Here is a 10917-nt window from a genome sequence, read left to right on the forward strand (position 1 = left end):
ATTTCACATACGCTTCTTTTTGTTCACTTGTCGCATCTTGCGGCAACTCTACACGTTCACGTCTACCGTTAATAATATCCTCTAGTCCATATGAACGTAGCACCATAGAAATATGCCATTTCCATTTGGCCCAGTCATCAGGTCCTTCAAGCTTATCAATACTGACCTTATAATCGCTGCTAGCAGTCATGTTTCTTTACAGACATACGCTCATTTCAAATATTGTTTTAATTAAACTGTGTTGTTAGCCTTTACACGTGTACTGGGCCCATAACCCGATGAAAAATATTATTTAAAGGCAAGAAAACATTTTATTAGCTTTGTAATTACACCCTGGATACGGAAAAAAAACACATGTACGGTAAGAAAAACACAGAAGTTACACACAAGCCAAGCATAAAGATATTGACAGCAGAGTCATGGAGCAGCACATAAATATAGACGTCAAGGAATTTTTTCTTTTCTTTTAACACTGTTGTATCGACAAAGGTTGTGTTCTCACATAATAAGTCATTTGTTTGGAAGTCACACAAAGCAGGTCCTTCAAGCAGTTGGACATTTACACGTATTATTGTGGCAATATCTAATGCAGTAGAAATCTTCTCGCACTTTAATGCTCAACACTATGTAATACAGATTTACAGCTGTAACTGTTTCTGATAATGTACAGTTGAATTTGGTATCTTCCGTGGTATCGAGATGCTGAAGTATACTGAAATGGTACAATAAGCAGTGTTTATACTGCCTGATAGCACTGTTTAACGAAGTAGTGTTGAATATAGAATATAGTGCAACTACGCTCACGCAGTTATATATAGATTGATGTGCATATCCGTAGTAGAAATGAGAATTTGTTTCGTTTTTTCACTATTTTGTAGCAATACCACATCAGATTACAAGCCATGATAACAGTTATCAATACTTCAGTACAAATTGGTTAAAATGGCTCTGAACACTGTGGGACTTAACGTCTGTGGTCATCAGTCCCCTAGAACTTAGAATTACTTAAACCTAACTAACCTAAGGACATCACACACATCCATGCCCGAGGCAGGATTCGAACCTGTGACCATAGCAGTCGCGTGTCGCGCGGTTCTGGACTGAGCGCCTAGACTTCAGTACAGGATAGCTGCATTTAGAAATAAGCTAATATGTTTTTTGGTAGTGAAATTAATTTCACATTGATTTATCTTTAACATTAATCAATGTAAACCATACCTGATCTTTTTTCTCGTACCTAATTTTTGGTTTGAATAACATTTCAGACACATGAGGATGGATCATACAGGAAGAGAAGAATCCAGTTTGAGATTGAAATTGAAATACTCGTGCAAGTTTCCCAGATGCAGGAGTAGTTATTATGTAAAAACAAATTCCAAACACAAGAATAAACATTTCTATAAATTTCCAGCTGCATCAAAATGTGAGACTTTAAAAAAGTGGAAATTGATCTGTAATATAGATGAAGGTGTCAACTGTAGTTATTATTATGTGTGTGAGGAATATTTTTATGAAGCAGATTTTTTTAACTTTACTAGACACAGGCTAAATCCTGGTGTTATACCAAAGCACATGGAATTGGTGTTGTATCACCCTCGCCCCACCCATCTGTGTTACACTGGTGGTGGTGGTGGTGGTGGTGGTGGTGGTGGTGGCGGCGGCGGTTCCACCACATTGGGTGCAAATATAAGTGTGCACGAGACAGGTCACAATGCAAAATCTACAGTAATACAACGAAGCAGTCCCCCTTTACAGAGCACAGATGATGGTGAGTACAGCTTTTTATCCTCACCTGTTTATGATGTTGAAAGTAGTCCTGGTGTAATGGAATCTGGCGTTTCTAAACGTGATTTAACTCCAAGAAAACACAAAATGTATAAACTGCGTAGAATTACAGTTTCCAGAGTGTGTAAATTGAAAAAAACAGCTACAGAATGAGAGGAATAAATTGAAAATTCTAAAAGAGTTGTATGATGACAGGAAATTTCAGCTGATTGAAGAAGAGTTGAATGATGTGACTAAAACTTTTATTAATAGTCAGTTAAGAAATGCCAATATGCAGCCCCCAGCGGTACAGTGGTCTATACAAGATAAGGCATTTGCTTTATCTATTTATAAGTGTAGTCCCTGGTTGTACAGATATTTGGCCACATACTTCTCCCTTCCATCTGTCAGGCTGATCAAGGGAGTGCTTTCCCCCATACCATTTGATACAGGACTTAATCCCGCTTTATTAAACTTTTTAGCAAGGGAAGTAAGTAATATGCATGAAAATGACAAGTATTGTGCTCTACTTTTTGATGAAATGTCTCTGGATATGGTATGTACTATGATGCACACAAACAGCTAATCTATGGGTATCAGGACTTGAGTCATTTAGGACGTTCACCTGTAGCTGCTAGTCAAGCATTGGTTTTTATGCTGAAAGGCATTCACAGCACTTGAAAACAAGTTCTAGCATATTACTTTACCGCAACCACTTTCCACTACACCCAGTTGAAATCACTCATTGTTCACATCATAAGTGAACTACAGAATATTGTGTTCGAAGTGGTTTGTACTGTATGTGACCAGAATGCAACAAACCAAAAGGCCCTTAAGCAACTGTGTGAAGCAAATTTGTTGAAGTCCAGTATATTTCATTTTGTTTTCAATAATCAACCAATTGTTACCATTTATGATGTACCACATCTGCTCAAAAACACTAGAAATGCTTTGATAGATAATAAAATTCAATTTGAGCCTCACAAAGCAGCAAAGTTTGAGTACATCAGTACAGTGTTCTTTTTGGATTAAAAAAAACGGTTCAAAACTCTACCCAAATTAAAAGCGCAACACTTTAACTTTTCTGATTCCCATGTCAAAATGAAGGTAAAAGTTGCTGCTGCACAAATGAGCCATACTGTTGCAGCTGCAATTGAAACATATGTTTCTACTCACACATTACCATCTGAAGCTATACACACAGCTGAGTTTGTGGAAAAGGTAGATAATCTCTTTGATTCACTCAACAGTAATGAGCAATATCCCAGGGATGGAAAACAATTTAGATGTGCTTTATCAGAAAATTCGCCACATTTAGAAATGTGGTATAGCATATTGAGGGAAATAGGCAGCTGGCAAATAATAGATTTAAAAACAGGAAGAAACAAGACTAATATGTTTAGCTTCTTAAAGGTTGGCAGATTGCATTACGGTCTATTACTTTCTTGTGGAAGACCTTGAAAGTGGTTGGCTTTAAGTATTTAAATTTAAAGGCGTTCAATCAAGATGCTTTAGAAAATTTCTTTTGTTGTATAAGACAACATGGTATTGCTAATACAAACTCAACTTGTTTTCAGTTTGTACAGGCTCTGAAGACTTGTGTTGTCAATCACATGACTATGCCTTTCAAAGCCATGAGTGTAAGTAACTGTGAAAATGATGATTACACTCCCTTGAGCAGTTTGTGTCACTTTTTGGCAGCTAGTGGTAGGAGTGAACATTTAAGTGAATGTGAGATGAATGACACTGATACAGCTGAGCAAATTTATTCTTACTCAGATGGTATCATTGAGTCTGTAGAAGATCAACAATCCTTACCCTATGTAACAGGTTATGTACTAAAAGCCATAGATGGACCAGATGATTGTGAAACATGTAATACCAGTCTCTACTCCTCTGTTGTGACTGAAAATCATTTGTTTACCTCATTTAAAGAGAATAGTGAGGAGCATTCTCATTTGAAATAAGCAAGTGAAAGAGTCATGATTTTCCTAAGGGCACTCCATGATCAGCTGTATGAGTATCTAAATAGTCATGGTCACACAACAAGACTACATGATAATTTAAAAAAAAAAAAACATTTGTTCTGTGTCATACAACAATTTGTAATAAACATGACATTGAAGAAAGACTTCTGAAGACAAGTATTCCATTTATAATATACAAGTATGTGAAAGAAAAGAAATTTACAAACAAGAGGAAATTGTGTATGCAACAACTTAAAAAGAAGTTCAAATCATGTTAAAAGACTTTGTATTTTGTTTATTATGTATACAATGAGAGTAAGCTCCCTATACATACACAAGTGTTGTGTTAAAAGCAGAGAATTACATGTTCTTGTATCAAAATCATGCCTTTGATTTGTTATGACAAAATCTGATAATTCAGCAGGAACATAACTTAACACTTTGTAGATGTGATGATTGGATTCTGAAAGTATAATGAATAAAGTGCTGTCAAGGGGAATTTGTGTTAATTTTCAGTAGTGTACCAAACAAAGTTTTCAAAGAGGAAGTAAATAAATAAAAATGTTAAAAATAAATGTTGTACCAGCGTCTTCTTTCATTATTTAAACCTCCCAATTCTATATTATTCCCACACTTAATTTTGGGCCCTATCTCTTCAATTGCTAAGTTCTGACTTCCACACCCCCCTATCACCATGATTAGTATTACTATTGCTGCACATCATAAAACATCTGACATCATTGTGGCAATTGGCAACATTGCTAGGCCCTGATACTTGACCTGCCCCAGCATGGGCCCTTACTGTTGCGGTGTATTGTTTCCCATATTAAAACTTCCTCTCCTATCATAACCTCTACCATTACCCCTAAAATTCCCTCGACCTCTTTCTCCCCTACCTCTCACATTTACCTGATTCACTCTACTGGTCTGTCCCCTGTTCTCTTGGTACCTCCAAGAATATCTGTTTATATCAAAAGAACAATTTGTCTGCCATCTATCCACATCTCTCACCCTATTCAGAAAATCTTAAAGATTATTATTATGCCCTATTAATCCACATCTCCTATTAGGAGGTAACTTCCCCATCAATACTTCTATTGTATCTCGATCACTCCAAGTACTGTCCAAATGCTTCAACCTATTGATCCATCTTTCACAAAATTCTCTCATGCTCTCCCTATTTCAGTTATCATACCATGGTGCCTTCTTAAAAGCCTCAATTACATCACTCTGTTTTTCTTTAGACCAGTACTCTGCTAGAAAAGCTGACACAAAATCCTCAAAAGTTTCATATTTATCTGGTACATCTGCTCCCCAATCGAAACTTTCACCCTTTTAACATGCACTTGCCCTCCTTAATTTATCTTTCTCAATCCACTCTACAGTAAACTGACTTCATAAACTATTCACAAAAGCCACTGGATGGACGTTGCCTTTAGGATCAAATACTATATTATTAAAAGTACTACCATCTCTCATATGTACTACCACAGATGGAGCTGTACAATTCCTATCTTCAATTTTTCTTACCAAAGTACCTACTCTTTTCTCAATCACGGAAGTGGACTCCCTGATTCCTCCCACTTCTACTTGAGCTTTCTTACTATGTTCCTGTAAAATTCTATCACAATATTCCTTCACTTCTGTCTGTCTTTTATCACACACTTCAGCCTGTGCTACAATATTCTTATCCAAGCAATCTACCCTTCCATTTACCTCCTCCCTAAAACTCTTTTGCTTTTCCATCAGCTCGAATTCAGTTTCTTTAAATGTCTCTTTAACATCATCTTTAAATTTGTTAAAATCTTTGCCTATATCCAACTTTATATTTGAAATCCTCTTTTCTATCCCATCATCTAGTTCCCTTTTAAAATCCTCAAACCTTTGTTCAAATTTCCTATCTAAATTCTTTAGTTCTTCTCCCATATCCTTTTGTGATTTGCTAACAGCTTCCATTTTCTTATTTATACCCTCTATATCTTCTCTGAAACCTATATGGCCCTCTTTCATTCCTCTCATTTCTGCTAACAGTAAAGCAAACATACTTTTTACCCCTCCTGTTCCATCTACATCTTTATCAACCTCTGGTTCTGTCTTAATTGCTGTATTCTTTTCCACCTTTTCCATAGCAATTTCATGTTCTTTATTTTCCCCTTGCTCATCATCCCACACTTTAAAACTGGCTACACATTCATCCTCTTTAATAGTTATCTTGTCTATTTTCTGATCCTAACACCAACAAACCACTCCCACTTATTACCAAAATTTTTGAAACTGAGATCCGAAGATTGCAATTCTTTAAGACAGTTTCATAATACCCTGTCCTGTCACTCCACGGTCGCCATATGTGACGACTGCGATTCTACCCTGTCACTAAGTATCGCCAAAATACCCGAAAAATACCATGTTAACTAATGCAGTCCAAATGAAGCTGTATCTAAATAGACGTTTCTCCAAATTTTACTTCCCAACACAATATCTGACGGTGCATTTATCCCAGTTTAGCAAGGAATAACCATATTAAATAAGATTTAAGGACATTGACAAAAAATTTGTTTCTAACATCAATAAACAAAAGAATACCAAAGTTGAGTGATGAACCTACAATTTTACACGACTCTCATTCAAAGTAATCACAACCCGTGTGGTCTGACAGCTACCCACCTTTGAATTACCCACCATAGAATGTTAGCACCAATAGCAAGCGAGCTTCAATGTCATTGGTCGACGTTTAAGAAATTAATGGCGGGCGCCCTTGTCCAAGTAGCAAAGCATTACAATACTTCTGATAAATGCTATGGCACACGAATTTAGACACATACCCTCCAAAAGTTATAAAAAAATTACACATGCAGCGGCAGCGGATTTAAAATGTAAAAAAAAAAGAAAATGGAAATAATTAAAAGGGAAATGGCTACTGCTAATGGAAGTCAACAATGTCTACATAGAACACACCACTTCGTGGGGAACACTTTTATTCTAAAGAAGACAAATGTTAGGTGTATGTCAGCCAAAAGGAAATTAAAATTGTTCGCAATAATTTTGAGTCTTTGAGAGGAGAGCGCTGCTTTTAAATCTTATCTTGTGTGTTGTGACGATGGTCGCGATATCGACGGCAGCTGGCTGGTCCTGGTGAAACGCTGAGATCTGCTCCCACGGTCGTGTGATTGCAGCTGATGGTTTTTCGTCGTAATCGGGCGGGCGGTGGTATTCATTAAGCTGCTAATCTGATTACAGTGGCGTTTTACAGGCCACAGGTTGGTCGATGTACTTATTGTTACGGATGTCCGTATGTGCACAGTATTAATGTTTCTGGCACACACAATTTAAGTTTACTTATGCCACACACAGTTTGTAAAACTTGCTGACGGCGAATTCTATAGAAAGTCAATTCGTATTATGACTGCCACGATCGCGAAAAATCGTCCTGGGCGGGAATGTACTCATACACAACAGACAGTTCGCATTAGTTCAGAACGACTGTTACTGATTATAGGCGTCCGACAGTTCATCCAAACGCGAATAAATATGTAAGTTCACAGTACTTGAGTGTACGAAAACACAGTCAAAATACAAGTGCAGTTCAATTCACATACACAAAGCTACAATACCGCCCATTCTCGGTTGCATTGTCATAGTTACTTCGTCTCACGGCACAGTCTCAGTATTTACTTCGCCCAGTTTTACACTCACTATTATCATATCACGTACTGGTATAAAACAGTCATTCAAAACGTACAATCTTCACCAGTTCGTAAAAGTCACAACTCCCACAGTAAAACATGTGTCTGCCTCTCTAGCTACCCAACAACACACACCACTTAGTTGGATCGGCTATCGATATTGCTCTCTCTCTTTCTCGATACTCTCGCCCACAGTTTATACAACATCAAAGTAATTTACATATATCTTTACACAACTATTTTCTACCAAACTTATTGCTGTAAACGATAAACAAACAAAAATTAAAGCTTTCCACAACCAATAAACTCTAAACATATTTATCTACTTACAAAAAAGAAATAATTTCCAGTTACATATTACATCTAAAAAACAACTTTTATCTCTATATTACAGGACAAAAGAAAAATGCGTTACAACATCAAAGATATATGAACAGACGGAAAAAACAAGATAAATAAATATATATATATATATATATATATATATATATATATATATATATATATATATATATATATATATATATATATATATATATTGCAAAATAAGATGTCTTCACACGTTGAGGAAAAGATGATTAAACAGAGACAATTTCAAATCTTTAACCCTGACAAAGAGAATATTAATCCTGTGGTCTTTATTAGAACTTTCAGGGGTCTATTTCCATGAACTTGGACAGAATGGCAAAAGATTAGTTTTGTATCTGGATATATACAAGGATCAGGAGCATTGTGGGCATCCGAACAAACATCTTCTTGTAAATGTTACAAAGAATTTGAGCAGGCTTTTTTACCAAAATATTGGTCTGCTGGAATACAAGAAAGACTTAGGCAGGAAGTATTATATCCTTAGCCTTTCTCATTTTCTAGAGGATCTCTAAAGAGATATTCTGAGAAATACATTAATAAATCTTTGTATTGGGATGTACCGATTCCTTTGCCGGATATACTTAGGATACTCAAGTCCAGACTAGCCACAAGTACAAGGAATCAGCTGTTATATATAAATGGTAAGGATATAGACTCATTTATGACTACACTTGATCATGTGATATAATTGAGGAGGACAATAAAAGGGCAAGAGAAATGTCATATCAAAGAAGAGCAATAGAAGTGAATGCGAGCTGCAATGCGAATGGGAATGGCAGTAATGGTAGCAGTAACAATAATCATAACCAACTACACTCTACAAGGAGACTTAGAAATGGACAAAATGCAAACAATAATTATTACCATAATGGAAACTTTAGTAATGGTGCAGCAAGGGGCTATTTTAGGAACAATACAAATTGTAATCGATATAATCCAATGTATGGCAACAGAGGACAGTTCTACCAAAACCAGCAGAACAACAACAATAATTACATGAATCAAGCAAGACAATATAGACAGAATTCACCACAACAACCGATAATCACAGAAGTAGCTGAAGAGACAAATGGCAATCGGACCAACAATCAGTCAAACTAAACATGACAGCATCATGCCCCGGAGGAGCGGTCAGGGGATCTGTTAGGGGCGAAACAGTAAAATTACAATTGTTAAGATATAATGATGGTGAGCTGTTGACTGAAGAGTTAACAAAGGATTTAATAACGTGTCATAATAACAGATCGAGTGTTTCGGTATCGGAAGTATTTGTTGAAATAGAGGAATTTCCAACGAATGTGATATTAGACACCGCCGCTTCCACCAATGTCATCTCAGGCGCTCTTTTTCGGAGAATTATTATGAAGAAGAAGATACCAATTTTGCCGGTACAGAACTGCCAAATCATCAGAGCTGTTGGAGCACGCTCTCCCAATGTCAAAATACAAACACAATTAGAGATGAAAACGGGAAATGTAGCGATAAAATGCACGTTCCTTGTAGTAGAGAAGTTATTAGCGGACTGTATTCTTGGTATTGGGAGTATGCAGGAGTACGATTGTCAGATTGATTTTTTGGAAGGAATAGTTAAATTTAGATTAAATGGAGAAGAGATAGCAATGGATTTAAATAGAAAGGGAGACGGTGCATGAGAAATATTGTCGTGGTGCCATAATCTAATTAATTGACACTACAAACGCTCGTTGAAAGGAGCTTCCAAAGGATTTGATACAACAGGAGGACTTTAACCAAACAACAATGATAAAAGCTAGTGAATCAAATCAGCTTACCAGAGAACAAAGGCAGCAGCTTCATTATTTGTTAGAGGTATATGAAGATATTTTGGTGAGAAACCAAGAATTATTAAAGGGTATATTTGTCACCTACAAGTGAAACCATTCAGACTTACTGTTACACGCACTATCCGATCCCCTGGTGCTTAAAACAATCTGTTCAAAGGGAGATAAATAGAATGTCAGAATGGAACTTGATTGAGGCATCAACTAGTCGGATTGAAAAGAACTTCTGGATAAACCATCTGCCAAAGTATGAAGACCAGAATTTAAAATGGGAGGAAAAGATTCGACTCGCACTTGTCATTTTAACTAAAAAGGCAATACAACGGAAATTGACATATGATAAACGGATTCACCGGATTCTGACTTTTCATCTTGGAGAAAAGGTTTTATTCAGGCGACACATCTATTCCTCGAAACTGATGAAGAACATATAGAAATGGAATCTTACTTATACCGGACCATATGTTATTGTAAATATACCAAATCCTGGATCATACTTGTTGGCATATCCCGAATCGAAAAGAATAAAGGGATTATTCCTGCATAATGATATTAAAAAAATTTTTGAAGGTTCGTAGATCTGTGATACCAATTATGGAGAAGAATTTAGAGTGGAATTTGACTATGAGTCGAATGTGTATATAAGTATCAAGATGTTTATGTTGTCTAGAGGGTAAGAGACAGTGAGATTCCTCCTGTGATAGGTTAAGAGACAGTGAGATTACTCCTGTGATAGGTTAAGAGACGGTGAGATTACTCCTGTGATAGGTTAAGAGACAGTGAGATTACTCCTGTGATAGTTTAGCACAAAATTTTAAGATAGGTAAATGAATTTGTTAATTACTAGGGTTTGTAAGTGTGGACTATGAGCAGACACCATAGTGATATACAATGAAAGTGCATATACATTTCCTCAAGACACGGCACTTATGTGAGAATTGCATGTGAAACTTGAACAGTGCGGGATATGTAAGTAAATACGCTGTGTGTATGATGTGGGCTGTTCGTGCGAGAAAACAAATGAACTGTGAAATGGAGCATCAGTCGATAATGTCACTGCTGCAAACAATTGAAGAAACTCTCTGGTTGCGCGACAGAAAATTATTATAATTTTTAGATTTTTCATTAAGCCTTCTCTACCAGGAGAATTAATTTAAGAATTTTAATTAAAATTTTAAGAACAGCAGTTTGTGTGTTTCATATTATGGACAGAATTGTTGAAATATATTTCCATAAATGTTCATGAGAGAATGAAGAAGATTCTGCGAGTGGATGATTTGTTAAATGAACATATGTCATCATTAATGATATTTATTTGCAGGTGGATCTATAAAT

At 36.2% G+C, this 10917-nt stretch overlaps 1 protein-coding gene across 1 annotated transcript; it reads left to right on the forward strand.

Moving 5' to 3' along the window:
• Positions 1-2838: 2838 nt before the first annotated feature.
• Positions 2839-3469, forward strand: LOC126095675 (uncharacterized). Its single transcript, XM_049910432.1, has 3 exons — positions 2839-3052; positions 3178-3404; positions 3446-3469. Exons 1-3 carry the CDS (start codon positions 2866-2868, stop codon positions 3467-3469), a joined length of 438 nt encoding a protein of 145 aa, XP_049766389.1. The 5' UTR covers positions 2839-2865.
• Positions 3470-10917: the final 7448 nt, after the last annotated feature.

The sequence above is a fragment of the Schistocerca cancellata genome, chromosome 8 (assembly GCF_023864275.1).
Source record: "Schistocerca cancellata isolate TAMUIC-IGC-003103 chromosome 8, iqSchCanc2.1, whole genome shotgun sequence".
Lineage (NCBI taxonomy): Eukaryota > Metazoa > Arthropoda > Insecta > Orthoptera > Acrididae > Schistocerca > Schistocerca cancellata.

Coding starts and splice junctions, on each gene's coding strand:
- LOC126095675 (XM_049910432.1), top strand. CDS start 2,866: ATGAAGGTAAAAGTTGCTGCTGCACAAATGAGCCATACTGTTGCAGCT. Junction 3,053..3,177: donor GGATGGAAAACAATTTAGAT/GTGCTTTATCAG, acceptor AGCTTCTTAAAG/GTTGGCAGATTGCATTACGG. Junction 3,405..3,445: donor TGCCTTTCAAAGCCATGAGT/GTAAGTAACTGT, acceptor TCCCTTGAGCAG/TTTGTGTCACTTTTTGGCAG.